Source organism: Buceros rhinoceros, unplaced genomic scaffold, assembly GCF_000710305.1.
Source record: "Buceros rhinoceros silvestris isolate BGI_N320 unplaced genomic scaffold, ASM71030v1 scaffold26804, whole genome shotgun sequence".
In the NCBI taxonomy this organism is placed as follows: Eukaryota; Metazoa; Chordata; class Aves; order Bucerotiformes; family Bucerotidae; genus Buceros; species Buceros rhinoceros.
Genome location: NW_010410455.1, coordinates 577 through 18386, shown reverse-complemented (window position 1 = coordinate 18386; position 17810 = coordinate 577). Strand labels below are relative to the sequence as shown.

At 38.2% G+C, this 17810-nt stretch overlaps 1 protein-coding gene across 1 annotated transcript; it reads left to right on the top strand.

The window, feature by feature from the left end:
• Window positions 1-1251: 1251 nt before the first annotated feature.
• On the top strand, window positions 1252-17363 carry LOC104493021 (proto-oncogene tyrosine-protein kinase receptor Ret-like; the record flags this gene model as incomplete). The annotated part of the gene is made up of 9 exons (XM_010135635.1): window positions 1252-1564; window positions 3213-3506; window positions 3977-4218; window positions 5943-6144; window positions 6587-6786; window positions 11024-11282; window positions 12387-12512; window positions 13385-13495; window positions 17244-17363. Coding segments are annotated over exons 1-9 (1867 nt in total), but the record flags the coding sequence as incomplete, so codon positions are not given.
• Between the last annotated feature and the right edge of the window lie 447 nt (window positions 17364-17810).

Genomic DNA, 17810 nt, shown 5'->3' with positions numbered 1-17810 from the left:
GTTCGTGCTTTTCTGAAACTCGAAAAGATTATTGTTGGTTCTCCTTTGCAGTTTCTCTCCTTGCACTCCAATTACTTTGGAGTGAATTCAGTGGTATTATTTCACCACTTTATTCATATAGTGCAAAGAATATGTAGAAAAAATAATGGGCCTCTCCAAATCTCATGGATGTAATTGCATCCAGGGATATACTGGTGATGTCATGAATCATTGCAAGGTACAGTGGTTTCTGTGGTATTTCCAAATGAAATTAGAGGTATGTTGTTTACAGTTTGTTTGCGGTCCTTCCATTCAGTAGAACAGTGTATAGATCCAATAATAATAATAATAAAAATGCATGCTATAGCCTGGTGCCATTTTGCAGATGTTCTGGCATTATATACCTAATTTTATTGCAGTATTACCATAATTTCCAGTTGTATCTGGCTTGGTTTAAGCTAAAATAATCTTGCGTTAGGAACATATGGCAATTGATAGTATCTTCATTTGTTCTGTAGATGTGTGAGCCTTTTATCTGCCTTACTCCTTATCAAATCAGATTAAATGATGCAAAATTCTGCAATATGCAAGTATTCTTTTGTAGGGGGTGGGGGAAGGATTGGGAAAGAACAATGGGTCAGTCACAGCCATTGTATTAAAAATAAATGTATTTCCCTCCCTGCTTCAGGTAAGTCAGTTTTCAGCTTTCCATCTGTCGTATTTAAAATACTTACAAGACTTTCATATCAATTTTATTTAAACCGCTGCCATTTTCTGATACCAGCAGTATCATGCTGGTCTGTTTAGAAAGGGAGGGAGCCACAAAAGGACTCCTATGCAAGAGAGGATTTATGTAATCCAAGGAAAATGTGTGAGTCGTTGATATATTTCTGTGTTTTCTCTCAACAGAGAGTGCGTTTAGGTTTTTAAAGTGTGTGATTTCAGCTAAGGTTTTTTCCTTCTGTGAGTATAATCTGTGAGATAATGGAATTAGAGCTGAGAGCTCCAAATATGAACTTAAGTAAAATTTGGCAAGCAGAGCTTCATTAAGCTTTCACCTTAAACTTGGCCATGTTTACAGTAAAGCAATTTTGCTTTCAGAAAACAGATGATTTTGTAACTTGAACATAAACTGTAGGCCAAATTTTTGGTGGCTACGTCCCTGACTGAGGCACGGTAGAACTTACACTAAATGAGGATTTCTTTTTTTATGCCTCTTTAATCCTTAGAGAATGATGCCTTTGGTTCTTTGGAAATGCATCTCTTAAGAAAATGCCTGTGCAAAAATCATTTAACTTGGAGCACCTCTTCTCTTGTGTGCCTTCCTTTGCAGCTGCCTTTGGTCTCTACTTCCCCAGGAAAGAGTACTCAGAGAATGTCTACATTGGTCAGCCAGCAGGTACGCCGCTCCTGCGTATCCATGCTTTGAAGGATTCATATAGGGAAGTAGCCCACTTTCATCTGTGCCAGAATCTCATAATTTCTCGAGCAAGATCCCATGAAAATCATTGGTTTCAAATCAGAGAAAAAACAGGACTTCTCTACCTCAGCAAAAGCCTGGACAGAGAAGATTTTAACATGCTGTGTAAGTGCTAGAAGAATAGCTTTTCCTGTTGAAGTATCTGTTGTTAAAGCAAAGTACATTCAGATCATGAGATTTATCCATCAGCATATGAGTATCAGATTTTGAAAAAAAAAAAAATCTGCCCTTTTAAAATGAGGAACTAGACCCAATGAAATCCTCAGTAAATACAGGGAACCATATGCCAAAGCAAACATGTACCTGGGACAGATCTGGTTGCTCACACTGTGGTCTCCAATACAGTGGGAAAGTTGTATAACTTGCAGTATAGTTTCTATATTTCACAGCTGTATAAGTCACAGCTTTCCATTGAGATTTGCAGTTTGTTCATCTACTGATGCAAATTAAGCCAATTCCACTGTGTTAGTGCTGGGTGCTTACTGCCCAGACTAATGCAGTTAATTAGTTCAAACTCTTACATAAATGGTCCTTGAACTCTGGTAACATGGATTCACAAAGTACACTTGCACCTAACACCAAACAGCTCTTGGAAGAAATGGTTAAGTGTACCTCTCTCCCTCTCTTGAGATTTGGCTTTGTTAGAGGAGCTTGCTATTGAACCACAGAAATTAATTATCTTAGATTTTCCCGTTCTTTATGCTTTAGCAGTAAATTGTTTTTGATTATTGTGATCTATGAGGAAATTAGATATCATTAGATAGTAGAGGAGGAAATGGGCAAGGACTTAATGGCATACCACTCTGATCAGCTGCAGAAATTCTGCCCTTGGAGAAAGTCTGTAGTAGCTGCCTTGAGTTTGTAAGAGCCATATATCAACACTACCCTTTGACTTAGGTGCCTTGATGTTGAAATGCTCAGCTTTAGACAATTACTTCTTTATTTTTAAAGTGCTGAGTGCTTGATATCTCACTCTTTTTTGATGCATTTTTGCTACTCGATATTCATGGATATCAGATAGCTATTTGTAACTGAACAAAGGAAGAACAGTTATTCAGAATTTGGGAGCCTTGTTTTGCTCATATGGATGAACCTAGAGCATCTTTTCAAATAAATTAGATCTGTTACAGAGATAATGTCATGTTGTTTATAGTCAAACCAAGGTCATCAAAATAATTAAGTCTTGAGGGTATATTAGTAGATGCCACAGGTTGATTTTAATGTCTATGTTATTTTTTGACAGCTCTTTATATTTCACAATAATGAAGCAATTTGTCCTCTAAATGTAAACAATTTGTCCCATATGCTCAACAGGTATAAACTACGTGAATGCTGTGACTTAAATTATAGTAGTTTTGGGTCTGTCCTAAATATCTGTTGCTATTTCATGCACTCTTTTACCCCGCTGCTGCCCCACTCTGTTCTAGTCCCTCCAGAAAACAGTCCTATCAAAAAGCTGATTACTAATAGTGGCCTGTTTTATGTCAATGTCTTACAGACAGAATGCTGATAGCGTTCTGTGAGGATCTGCAACATAAAATTGGTAGTAACACCTATAGTTTTTTGGCTTACTGGAGCTGTTAAGATTAAGATTTAAGGTCTTCCCACCGGCAAATGATGTATTGAAGAATTCGGTTTTTTACATAACAGGACTATGAAGTTGTTTGTGGAATAATGGACTAGAGTACAAAATGAGGAAAAGAAATGTTGGTTTGTCCTCTAAAATATTTCTTTGTTTTTTTTTTTCCTGAAGCTGTAGGAAACTGGATGCCGTTATCAAAGGTGATGGTGTATGTCTTCCTTTCATCCCACCCTTTCCAAGAGAAGGAATGTGACTCTGCTACGCGCACCACAGTTTTCATCTCCTTTATCAATGCTACCACACCAGTTTGCAGTTCCTTGACAGCAAGGCAGCTGTGCTTCACAGAAACGGATCTCTCTTTTCACATCAAAGAGAATAAACCACCTGGCACATTTCATCAGCTCCAGTTACCCTCAGTTCATCATCTGTGTCAGAATCTCAGCATTTCCTATGAACTGCTGGCAGGTAAAACTGGAACTTAGCCACTCACATACGAGCAGTAGATGTAAACAGCTGCACTGTTAAGATCTCTTTTGTAGTAGAACCTCTAGACTGATTCTGAAAAGGAAATTCTGTTGCAAAATGAACTGAGCCTGAAGATTTTGCCTTTGAGATATACAGAGGGGTTGGGAAGGAGCTATCACCTCTCCTAAGGAAAAGATTGATTTTAGAAGTTTGCACTTACTAAAAGCAGATGGAGAATATCCTGAGCTTTAAATCGTGCTGCTTCTAGACTGTAGGATCTTGCCATCTATTCTGCCTACCCTAATAAATTCCCACAACTTTTTTCTATTTCATTTTACAGTCTGCCTTTTAACATGCAGTCATGATGTCCAAATGGATTTACTGGATTGCAAAAGATATTAAAGAAGAAGACTATCAGTCATATAATGGGAAGAGGTTGTCTATATTTATACTGTGGCTGTGTTTTTCAGCTGAAGGTATGCCCTTTCAATACAATGAGAACACCACCAGCGTGAGTGTGACACAGCGCTTAGATCGAGAAGAGAGAGAGAGGTATGAGCTGATTGCCAAATGTACCATGAGAGAGGGCTTCAGAGAAATGCAGATTGAAGTGCCCTTCCTGGTGAATGTGTTAGACGAAGATGATTCTCCTCCCTTCCTTCCCAATGGCACTGATACTGCAGATGCTGTCGTGGAGTTCAACAGGAAAGAGGTAATATTCTCTTTTATGTAGTCTCTGAAGTAGGAGTGCGGTGGTGGGAGGCACAATTACTGGGAAACACCATGCTCTGGGTAATGGATCTCAGCACCGAGCACGTTACCACACCATACTCTACAGACCTGAGACTGTAAAATCCTGAGTATGTAGGCTTCCTCTCCCCTGATATGTGTCTTATTTAGGCACCAGGAAAAAAGGGTTTGGGTTAGGAATTAAACAATGTAAAGAAATATGAGCAGTTCCTGAGGTCAGAACAGACCATTGCTGAGACGGGATTTCTGTATCTCCCCATACTGAGCTCTGCTTTGTGTTAACAGGGTTGCTTCCCCATGTGACTAAATTTAACTGTTGTTAAGGCAAATGTATGTGCGTATCCTTCCCATATATGCAAATCTATGTAACACATCAGAACTACATTCAGAACATTTATTAGGATCCTGTACTAGTTACAGAAAGTTAGAAGCAGCGATTGCTTTCTGCAGACAACACTGCACCTGCAAAGGTGTTAGTTTCCAGCGTCAGGCTGTTAAGGGAGAGCTCCAGGATCTTGCTTTAATGGTGCCCTCCCACTTTTCCTTTAACACGCCAAGGTGATCTTTCAAGATGTCTGAACCCCTGAGTGTCTTCATGTGTGCCCCCTGAACATGTACACCCCTTGCTTCCGTAGAGAAGTATACAGGTGGGCTCTTCTTCCACCAGAGCAACGACCCTTTATAAGTCAATGATATAGAGAAGGCACTTCTTTTCGGCTTAAATGATGTATTTTTTGTGAGAGGACTTCTGTTTCATAACAACGTAATTTTTTTTTTTTTTGCAGTCAAATTTCCCTTCCTGGTGCATTTTGCTCATGTTTGTGTCAGGAAGGGAAAGAATGCTTTCGGGAGTTTGCTGCCACCTCCCGACTAAAACAAGTGTTGACAAGACACATACAAATACGTCACATTTACCTGGGTGTAAAGTAATTCCTTTTTTACTTCCAAAAAGTTTGAGATTTGAGGGTTTCATTTAGCTCTGGATGATGAAAGTGAAGGTCTCATAAAACAGTTTTATGAAGTAAAATTTTCTTTTTGAAAATACATGCCTGCATAGTGTTCAGAACATAGTGAATTTCACTGGCATTTTGGAGTGGAAAAAAACCCCATTATATTTGGAAACTTTCTAGTAACTTTTCTAGTAATTAAATGAACTTGAAACAACATAATTGCTTATAAAAGTCTTAAACACCTTGTGGCATCGGGGTCCAGGTGGAGAACAGTAATCTAGTAGACTAAGAAGCAGACAGACAACCCAAGCCACTTCTGTCATTTGGGTAATGAGTTTGACTTGTCAGAATGAATTTTATGTGTTATAAGTGTGCATATTACTTACCTGCTTTTTTAAAGCAGTTTTGTAGAATAACGTTGATTTTTAAAAATGAAAAACTCAAGAGCTGTGCATGTGTACTCGTTTCCTACCTCAAATGTTTAGTGTTGTATTTAGACATAGACTCAAATGATGATATGACTAATTCTTTGTCACTGCCATCTCCTTTTGAGCTTTTAACTCAGACCCAATAGGTTTGAAATAGAAGTAACGTGAAGGTTTTAATGAATTTGAATTAAAGTGGGCTTGAGTGAAAGTTCTAAGATTTTATTTGACCAATATTTCAATCTCCCAAACACGAATCAGAGGAAGAAAGCTTCAGGTCATTCAGCAGTGTCGTTTATTATTTCCTTCAGGGAACTGTTCTTGCAACGCTAACTGTATATGATGCGGACACCACACCTATTTATCCTCTTGAAAGCAGCAGAAAGAAATACACAGGAACCATCATTACCGACGATCCTTGGATAAGTGAAACTTTTCGGGTAGAGCACATCTTTGAGGAAATCCACTTTAGCCCAAATGGAAGCCAAGTGAGGGGAACTCGACATGAGTACAGTAAGGTCTCTTTCTCAAATAAAGGAGAAGTTACTTGTTAGTATTTGACCAATAATCTCTTGAACTTTTCAAAGAATCTTGTAAATATTGAGCCAAAGAAAGCTGAGAAATTTCAAGTTAAGCAAATGCTGAATTTTAAACATGGACTGAAAAAATTGAGTTTGTGCATCTCAGGGGTAGGGAGCATACAGGGTGATGATGTGTATACCGATAAGCAAGAGGTTCTGATTGTAGGGTTCTCAGCATAGTAGGTAGAAGGGAAGAGGACCTCTCCAAACATCTTGAATGGCACAGAGCTAACTCCATAGGAGCATGTTTTCATATTTAACTCACCTTCCGTTTCCTGTTAGAATAACTTTGATATGGATGACTTTGGGATTGCAGTATCAGAATATATATTTGCAGATAATGTGGGTCAGTAAAGACTAATCTTTTCTTGCAGAACTGGTACTGAATAAAAGTATTTCAGTCACAGAGCATCATTCCTTCCAGTTGGATGTTTTGGTGAATGATACAGAATTTCATGGCCCAGAAAGATCAGTGATGCTTCATTTCAATGTCTCCATCCTCCCTGTCAGCATTCAGTTTCCAAACATGACTTACCAGTTCTCAGTGAACAGAAATGCTGAACGCTTTGCACAGGTAAGAACTGTGTTAATTATATTTTCTCTTTCTGTTAGAGACAGAGCTTAGTAGATAGATCACTGAGGCAAGATGTGTTCAAGTGTTGGGTTTATTGTTCAGTTGTTGGACTGGACAATAGCTCTCCCATCACATAATAACAGAGGAGGAGCTACACATGGAAGTATTAATAAGAGAAATAATGTATGGTGTAGACAGGAGGACTTGCAACTGTGAGTGGCTTAGGCATAAATAAATGGAAAAATATCAAGGGCAAAAAAAGAAATTTGTCCCACCTAACGGGAGTCCCAGCTTTACATATTTCAGTATGTTAATGACTTTTCTCTAGATGGTGGCTAGTTAGTAATTAATGTGTTTCCTAATTTAAGCCTCATTTTAGCTTAATCACCACCATTGGATTAATAATGCCTTACAGAAATACTTTCTAAAAGATTGGCATTAATCAGGTGAAAATTACAATGTAATTCCTATGGAACATGTACATTAATAAGGAACTAGTTCAATATAATTAATGTTATGAAAGTAAGTGTTGAAAACATCAGTGATGAGCCATTTTGGGAGATATACTGGAAATTATACCTTATAACTAAATAAAGCTATAGAACTGCCACTGCATTTGTAGCAGAGAGGAGAACTGAGATTAAAATATGATCATCCCAATTGCAGAGAAAACCAATTCATTAGAAGACTTCTAAGGAAGAATTCAGTTTCCTTTTTTTTCCTTTTTACAATTAGCTAGAGGCTTAAAGATTAATGAAAGTTAGATCTGTTGCATGTTCTTATATTTAATCTGATGACATGCACTATGGCTTGATAGCTCTTCAGAGCACGCAACGGGCCTTACATGACCAGGAAAAATACTACTGCTTCATCGAGGGACGTTTTTACCCATAGTCTGTGCTGAATATCCTAAATAAGAGAAAGATACCAAGTATGCTCACATAGCAGAATCCCTATAAAAAGCTCCTTGTTTGTGATGTTTTGCAATACCTTGTGACTGCAACTTTTAAATTTGCAGTCTGTAAGAATCTTCAGAGCATATTCTATGCTTTGTGTGCAGATCACAATATTTTTGGTGTTAGTATTGGGGGTGTTCTATCACCAGATTGTGAAAGCTTTATTCTTTATTCCAGCAGTTCGGAGGAAAAAAAAAAAAAAGGCTTGCCTGGAGATAAGGTGAAACGGGTGGGTTTCCCACTCGAAGAAATGATAACATAGGTGTTAAAGATACTCATAGTCTAGCTCTTAGCATCTAGAAATGGGCCCCAACTGTATGTCACAACATGACTGTAATTGTAAAAAGTGTGAAAACTTAACTATTAGGTATGTATGAGTATAGATAAATTAATTATTTGTGTGTGTGTGCATATATATATGTATACATATACACACCGATTTCATATATAGGTATATGCATACAGTAATATTGCGAATGAATGAGTTCCAAATTAAATTTGGTTAAACCATGTTTATCTGTGCATACCCTAGATTGCCTGGCCAGATTTGTTTGAAGTCTGGGATTATATAGTTTCCTAGTTCCAGAATGTAAAACCACAAAAAGCCTAGCCAGTTAAGTTTTAAAGCTGCAGGGTTTGCATGTTGTCAGGATAGTCAAAGAGGAAAGGGAATTTTAGGGTTTCTGGAAACAATGGTGCTTCCTACTAACTGTTCCATTTCACTGGGATAGCAGTAGTAGCAGGGAAATCTGTTCTGGCAAGAACAACTCCAGGTCTGTGGGACCTTTCTTTGTGTTGTCTGAACACTAATTCACAAACAGACATCGTTCTGATTCTCAGCTGGCAAAGTGCAAAACTCATCCTGGCTTTGACGATGGTGTTCTCAATCAGCTAAAGTGACATCCACTTGCTTCCAGGACTGGGTATGAATTTACAGTGTGCTCGGCTTGGAGCATGAGTCAGTGTAAGCAGCTTAGTCCCCAGCTCTTCACATTATTAAAGTCATCTGCATGTGATGTGCCAGAGCAGTGAGGAAAAGTACTGCGCCAAATCAGTATGAAGGCTGAACTGTCTCTTGCCCTAAGGAAAACACAAGAGCATGAAGAAATGAGTAACTGCTGGGCTGATACCATTTGTCTATTTGAGCAGCTAAATGAATTGAATAACAGAAGCATAGCCTGACGGTACAGGCTTGCCCAGTGGCATTTAACTTATCAAAGGACTTAAAGTTCTGTTGACATTTACTGAGACAAATGATGAATAACATTGGCTGAGGTTTTTAGAGAAGTTATATGTCCAAATGTCCCCGGAATTCAGTGAAGAGAAACATTATCATTATCCAGACTTTATTAAAGTCTGGAGCTGAAAAGATGGATTTTTCTGTTCCTATTTCTGAAAATGTATTTCTGTGTTAACTATTGAGAGCCTTGCAAAATGCACCTTCGTAGGTTCCTCCGCTGTATATTGATTTTAGTCCTAATTCCCAGGCTATTTTTCACCTTCCTCGTGAGAAAGAGGATGTGGCTGCTTCTGTAGCCTTCCCCTGGGGCTGTGCTCTGCTGCATCTGAGAGCTGTGCTGACTCCAGAACCTGTGGTACCGAGCAAAGTGACAAGTTTGGACTTCCCCTAGTGGAATCAGGCAAAAAGAGACAGCCCATCTTTCTTATAGAAATTTCTTGAGGGAGGCACTTTTAGCTTCTCCTCAAATTATACAGAGAAGCAGAACTGACCCGTGCTCTGTTCTAAGGATAATTGGCTCTTCAGGGACCCCAAATTTATGGGGTCTTCTCCATCCCCTTTGCAGGAAATTTCTGTTGATCAAAAAGATGCCTGGAAAAAGCAGTTACGACAGGCTAGGCAGAAAGGACAGTTTGGTCTATATAAGGTTAATGCTATGGAACATCATGTTCTCCTACTGCTCAAAGAAACACCATCTAAGCAGCTGCAAAACACAGTCAGTTGCAATCCAGCAACAAAACTAACATGACATCATTCTGGAAGGGACCAGTCTAGACCCTGCGTCTAGACAGGGTTTATGAACAGTTGAAGTCTTTATCTCTTTTTCTTCCTGCCAGTACCAGCATGCTGTGGAAAGGAGACAGTGTGGAAGCTTCCAATTGCTGTAATAGTTTTTAAATGTTATCCTGCCACCAAAAAAAATCCAAAAGAAGTGGTACCAAGTGGCCAGTCCGTGATGTGAATGGGAATAAGTTAGATGAAGTGGGACTATTCCAAGACAAAATACGCTTCTAGAACCGCAAAAGCTACCTCTATGACTTTAAATAGTCCAGGTACATAGGAAGAGGTATTAGTACAAAAACCATTATAATTGTTAAATAAGAATGCTGAAACCAAGATGTACAGACATGCTTTTACCAGCAGTGGTGCTACTTGAAAACACATCTTAACTGCAGCATTTGAAAAGAATCCATCACCAAGTTGCCTTCAGTAACGTGCCACCCTTCACATTGTGGTCTTCCCTGCAAGGAAAGCCAGTGCCTCTGGGCTTGTTCTGAATACCATTCTTATAAATGGGTAAAACAAAGTGAGCTCTGGGTCAGTTCCTGCACAGCTGGCTTTACCTTCCTGTGCTTCTTAGATAAGTCATTTCAGACTGAAGAGTGTTCTAGCATAGATATTCTGGCAGGCAGAAGTTGAAACGTGGCAAACAAAACTTATTTTCCTTTTTAGATGAGAATGTTTTAAAAATTGCAAATGGGAAACTATGAGATTGTTATTCCTTTTAAGGCTTTCAGAGAACTCCGATGGCCAGAAACTTTTTGACTGTAGTATTACAAAAATTATGTATTGGCAATTTCTATTTTGTTTGAAAAGAGTCTCAGTTTTGTTCATGCTGAGCTCTTTGCTTTCTCAAGCAAGATCAAATTTTTTTTCACTGATCAGCTTGGGACAGAGCAAGGACTAAACTCTGACTTTCCGAAATCACAGGGTCTTGTTCTTACTGAACACTGTTAACCATCAGTAGTAAGCACCACAGATCACTGAGTCTCTGGGTCAAATATTTCTTGCATTTCCACTGCTAGCCAAAGGCAATGCTAATGCTTTATGTCTCATTTTTATTGAGAATAAATTATATTTGAAGCATTCGTATACTGCATTGGTAGTCAAATGACCAATCTGTAAACCCAAGATAAATGCTGAACTTTGCAAGGTTGTTATGCTCAATTTTCTTTCAGGTGTTTTTGAGAAGCACAGAATATTTTTTATGTATAGTTTTGTTCTGGTTGTCTGTGATTTCTTTGTTTGTGTTTGAGCCTAGATAGGAAAAATCTGCATTGAAAACTGTATGAAATTCCATGGTGTGAACATCACCTACAAGTTACTGTCCCCCAATATAAGCTGCTATCCTGTCAGCATACTTCAAGGCCGAGAAGACAAATACGGAAGCCTTTATGTGAACGATTCCTCTGTGCTGCGCAGACCCGAATGCAAGGAAATACAATACACTATTCAAGCTACAGACAAGCAGAGCAGGAAACATACCAAAACCCTCCTCACTGTTGTATTGGAAGGAACTCGTAAGTACCTGAGTCAATTAGAACTATTTACTTATTTACAAGTGTTGCTGGTAGTAGGTGATGCAAGAGTAGTGTGATGTATCAGCTGATGGTGTTAACAATGAAAAAAAGTCTGAGCTACAAGATAGAGTTTGCAAAGTTTGCATTTTGAGTTCTGATTCAGACCTGCCTGTAGCAGATACTTGTTTGAAGAACTGATGCACAGAAAGGTGGTATATCACGTGCAATACGTCGTGCTCGTGATGACATTTGATTTAGAAGAATCTTTTCTGTGTGTCTGTGACCTTTATTTTGTATCTCACATATTCCTATAGAAGTGTGTGTGTGTGCACGCGCATATATGTACAAATGACCACAAATCTGTGGTGTGAGTATATTTATTCAATCATCTTTCTCCCCGCTTCTCTTTCCGGTTTTATCTTTTTTAAAAAAACAATTTGCTTAACATTCATATAACAATTGCACTGACTTCATTTTACTGAAAAGTTCATAAGGGTAAAATGTTAGAAATCCTCTGTAACGGGAAGATTACACTGGAAACATAATCATTTCCAAAGCATGTCACACTTTATGCAAAACATTACAATGCCGCTGTTCCCTTCTATCATATCAGAACTTCTGTGTCGTGAGGAAGAAGAAGCAAGAGCCTCCAAAAAGACCTCTTTTTGCAAAAGCCTTGTGCCGTCTGAAAACACACATTTCTAGCTGGTGCTTTTTAGGCTACTACTGCATTAGCCCAAGTACTTAGTGTTTTCTCTTTAAAGTTTTGTCTAAAGCTATAAGCACTTATGGTCTCCATTTTTCTGTTATCCGTATGTTGGCACGCTTCTACAGTCCTAGGGACTGACAGTGTGCTATCAAGTGACAATAACCGTGCCAACATGATCTTGCTGTTTATCTTTTATTTCACTGAAGAGAAACACCTTGGCTTTTCTTTAATTGTTATATAAGCCTACTGATAGTTGGGTTCAGTCTTGCATTCCTTTCTTCATTTTTCTTTCTTTCCTATCTACCCCTAAGAATGGAGTTTTCCTTCTGATTTGAGCTGACTTTCTTGTGTGCTCATCAGTGTCCTGAACTGACAGCAAACACTTTTCCCAACAGTTCTAAAACAAGAAGAGGACTGCCCTGAGTCTTGTGCTATGAGTAAGCACCTTGCTGAGTGTGAAGAATGTGGTGGCCTGGGAGTGCTAACAGGAAGATGCCAGTGGAGACAGGGGAGTGGAAAAGGTACGTTTCTAATATGTGAAATCAAGCTTCTGTTTAGGTTTAATTGTGCATTTGACTTCCTTAGGTTGCAACTGATCGATCTATTGGAGCTGGACAACATGGTATAGTAAACTACGCAGAAGCTGGGGCTAAAAAGATTAATCAAAATACCCAAATGAAACGTGCATTAGAAAGGAAAATGAAGTTAAGTTGGAATGGTCATTCTTGATCTTGTCCCTGGTGATGTTGAACACAATGAATAAAATAGCAGGTAGTGAATTGGATTTGCAGCAGTGTAACTGGAATGGGTGGCTTATGGCTTGCAAGATAATCTCTGTGACCATGAATTGAGTTTGGACCAATGAACCCCTGAGCAGGTATGCCCCAGCAGACAGTGAGTACAGAAGCGGTGCCTCTGTTTTCTGTGGTCTGTAGCACTTGATATAGATCTAATGGGTGACAGTACTCTCGATTCTTCCAGAACAATGTTTCTGTGCCAGTGCTTTGTCCTTTCAGACTACATGAGTATCACAAATTCTCTTTGACTATTTGTAATCTTCATATTTCAAGTATGTGTGAAATTGCGTAGAGACATCCTTAGTTGTGAAAGCTACTCTTTAGTCTCAGAATGGTTAACTCTTTTTCAAGTTTCTTGTAACTGCAAGTGACATGCCCAAAAGGAGTGTCAAAAGCAGAAAACATAGTGAAAAATATATTACTTCCAGTTACTTTTAGCTGTTGTCTTGTCTGTTAGTTTAGCACATGATATTTATGTTCATAAATGTTTATTTGAAAAAAAAAGTAACCTATGCTTTGGCGTGTCAGTGTGCACTGAGAAGATGCAATAAGCTTTCCTTTAAAGCCTTGTGGTATTTGTGTTTCTGTTTTAACAGGGATCACCACGAACTATTCCACATGCACCCCAAGTATCAAGACTTGTCCAGACGGCATCTGTGATGTGATTGAGAGCAAAGATCTGGCTGTGTGTCCCCAGGACTGCACAAGTACGGAAATGTTTCTGTGTAACTGCTGATCGCTGTTCAAGATCCGCTTTCTTGATCCCAGATACCTTTACAAGCTCAACATATTTAGCATATTGGCATTGTTATACCTGCATTTCAATCATACATGAGAGTTAAGGTTATGGGAACTAATCTTGCTCTTTAAGTCAGCCAGCCAACACCTGTTGGCGGATAGTGATGGAAAGATAAGGTTTTATCAGTAATTCTCATTCTGCCCCCACTGTTAATTTGAAGATAGTGTTTTTCAGTGCGGGTATTTGATGATCAGGTGTAGGTTTTAAGCAAGTCAATGCCCTATTTCCAAACTTTAGCACTATATGATAGAAACCATGGCTATTTGAACTCCATTTTAATTAAGTAAGAAGAATGAAATTTCAATTTAAAATAAATGTGCTTACAGAGGAGCATTTGGGGAAATGCACCTGGCCTTATTTAACAGGTGACCAACAAAATGATCCAATGCCTTATCTGTTCGAAGATACAGGCAGAGATTCATATGAACAGCATTTATGAAGAAAGGATTGAAATGCATTTGTGTTTTTTCTTGAACACACCTTTCTATATACCTTTCTATGTATCTTTCATATACCTGCTCAAACCTGCAAGTTCACAGATCACCCAGAAGATATAAAGGTTAGAAAAACAGTGTATTGAACTTGAACAATTTCGGTCTTCTATGAGATGATAATTTTTAAGTGAATCTTTTTCTTCATCAGTATCTAATTCAGGAATAAAGACATCGGTGTTTCTTGAATGATGCTTCTGGCTATGATATTGTATACTCCACCTCTGCATTTTAAAGTGGAGTCTTAGAGGAACTCACATTTTCTTACAGGCTAGGACTTACGTTCTATAAAATGAGTGAATAAAGAGACATCTTTGCATTTCTTATGTGTAAGAATGGGATTGTGAATGACTTCTATCATTAAGATAATTATTTCACTAGAGTGCATAAAAACAATCCTTAAGGTGGCAGAAATGCTTGAAGTGAATGCAAGTACTTCTCTAATAATCTGGAAAGAATTCTTTATTGGTAACAACTGCAATCAGTTGTCATTGTAAAGGTGGAAATACTTGTGCCAGTGGCTGCAATGCTAAAACACGTAATGTGGAACATATGCAGCATCAGATGTTTTGCTCAACAGAAGCTTGAAAAAAATACTATCTTATTAAATAATACAAGCAGGCAGGATAGACAGGCTTTCAGGATGTTATGTATGCCTTTTTAATGTCTGAGTTGGATAATTTCATACATGATTTGATGTAATTCAGAACCTGGGCTGGTGACCAAATGCAGTATATTTACAGACAAGGAAATGAGTGTGTTTTGTGAGCTTAGAGGTACAGGCATGCCATTATATCAGGTTTTACTGTCAGGGGACGTTTCTTCGGGGAAGGCAAGCAATAAGTAGAAAGCCCCAGATCCATTAAGATCAAGGATGTTCTTTAAGTACAGACACTTGCTAAAATACATATTTTAGTAGTTAACCTGTCATCATGATGGCTATGTACTTGAGTCCCGAAATTGCTTTCTCACACTAACACTGCGAATGTTACATTCAGGGGCCGAAACAGCTGGTACTGTGACTGTGCCTGTCAAACAGAGGCAACCTAATTGCATTCTAAGCAAGAGACTTTCTTTTAGTGAGTAACTGCTTCAGGGCTGGTTGAAGTGTGTGAAGCTGGCTAAACTTTTGTAAAATGACTGATCTTTGTAGGTTCCTCTGAACTTTGGCTTTCAGACGCTGGAAAAAAAATACCTTGCTTAGGCTTCTCCCTTGCCTTCTATGTCTTTGGTACTCAGACGTCATCTTTGGTTTTGTCCAACAGTGTTTTTACTTTCTGAATTTCTGGAGTTTCTGTATGGTGTGTGATAGGGTCATGGTTTTTAGTTTTTCCAAATGAAGCAGAGAAAGCTCTTTCCCATCACAGGGAAATGGAAACAGCTGATGATTTAAAACAGCAGCATGTGAAACACTACACAATTCAAAACATTATTGATAACTCTTGGAATTTTCCTACCACCAATGCACTGGTGGAAAAATACATGTTTGAGTCTCTGCAATGCATATAGGAAGCTCCGTGTTTCCAGTGTACACCAGCAAGGACAAGATTTTCTTCCCTTCCCTGCTGTGTAAAAACCCTTTGTCTTCAAATCCCTTGCTCAAGAACAGTTTAGGCAGGACCTACTCGTCTGCTGCTTCTCCCTCCTTCCAGGTCTTCAAACATTAGGCAGATATAGATAAATAAATACAATTTTTTTCAGAGGCTAATGAAACCTTTATTTCATCACCTCTTCACAATAAAGAAAGTAGACTGGTGGGCAGGGATCAAGAATTTTTGGGAACACTGACGCTTCTTCAAACAAGTGTCAGCTCAGAGAGCAGTGACTCAGCACAGGCCCTTCCAAAATTAAGCAGCTGAGCTGCATGCAATTTAGTAGGTGCAGCCTCTCTAGAAAGATGATCAAAATATATTTTGCTTAAATACTTAAGTCCCTGTTTCATTTCTTCTAAGAAAGGACGTTTACCTTTATGTTGCCAAAAAGTATCCCCTTCCTTAATTTGTGTTACACATCCAAAGAAATGTAAAAAAACCAGTCAATTGCTCTACTGTCGACTTAGATGGGATGGGGGAAAATGAGTTCAAATAAAAGGAAGGCTATTGAAAAAAACCCTTGTTCGTCTTTTGCATCCCTTTATGGTTTAGATGATATTTTTGAAAGGCAGCTAAACTTGCAGAACATTGTCTATACAATGCTGTTTGTGATTAAAGGCAGTTGCTAAATGAAAAATGTCACAACTAATGGTAATTTTTATAATACATGTGCAAAAAAGTTATTTACTTGAAAATGTAGTTGCAGTTAGTCTGTATGAAGAATGCCTGCCTGAAATCAAGAGTAGTTCTGAGTGAGTTTCTGCACTTTTTTCCTAATACTAAAGAATGCATTTTTATAGAGCATAAATTAAATTTTATCACTTACACTTGGCACTTACTTATAGTGCTTTCACTAGACCGTGGCATTTTACAGGCTTAACTAAGTATAATTATCTCTGTTTGACAATGGAGCAAATGATAACTAGAACACTCTGCTGACATCTCCAAGGTAAGAGGAAATTGGCATCAGAACCAATAATGGAACTCAAGTCTACAGACCACTCATCTAGACCACTGGACTGTACATCATCTCATGAGTAAAAAAAAATACCTAAGACAATGGTGGAGAGAAACTAAAATAACTAGAGTAGAGAAGATATTTTAGGAAGAATTTTAAAATGTAAGATGACCTCACTGGAACAGAACAGTAATGCTTTATGAGGAAACTAAGTCAGGGCAGCCATGACTGTTTGAGGTAGATGTTTTGCACTATATAATGGGATTCTCTATAAGGTTTTATGGGGTACATGAAACTAGGAAAGAGATGCTTTGCAAAGGGAAGTATTATATTTTTATAATAGATTTTAATCTAGCATCTTCTGTAATGGGAATTACTGCTTATCAGGGCTAATTGTCAAGCAGTCTAAGGTTCCCTCATTTCAGGATCTTGGAAACTTCAGAATTTAGAGTCTCTCCTAATTCGCAGGAATCCTTGTCATTGTCACTGCACTGTGCTGCAATCACAAATTTCATATGTATGCTAGAATAAACACATGGAAAACTTTGAGCCTTTTTTTTTTTTTTTGCCTTTAACTGCATATGAAAATCTTAGTTTGTGTCTCTATTTGATTAGGTGGAAACATTATTGGTGGTCATGGGAAAGGCATTGGAAATCTAGGAATTAAATCAGGACATGGGATTTGTTACTGCTTCCCAAGAGAGAACTGTTACTGTGAGAAAGATGACATCAAGGGTAAGTCTCAACATTATCTGCTGGTTTTGTATTAATCTTTTCCTCTCCTTGTGTCTGCCCTCTGTATATATACAATGGTCTAAACTTGTGTGCATGTTAATAAGCAATATCTTTGGTCAGAGACTGCTAATATAAAATTAATTGAGAGCTGGCACCTTGAATTCTACTATGGAGCCTGAAAATTTCCAGAGGGCGTTTATTCTAGCCTTGGCTAAAGATTCTTTTTTATCCATTACTGTACAACAAACAGATCATCCTTTGATTTCCAGCATCATTTGCATTTCAGTGAGACTCAACTGATATTTGTAAAGACAGGTAGGAGAATTAGAATCATGACTTCTATTAAATTCAAGTAATTCCAGCTTCCTAATTATTTCTGAAAATCTCCATTTCAAAATGTCAGAGACAGCCAGCACCATTGTGTTAGGAAGAGGAGCTTACTTCTTT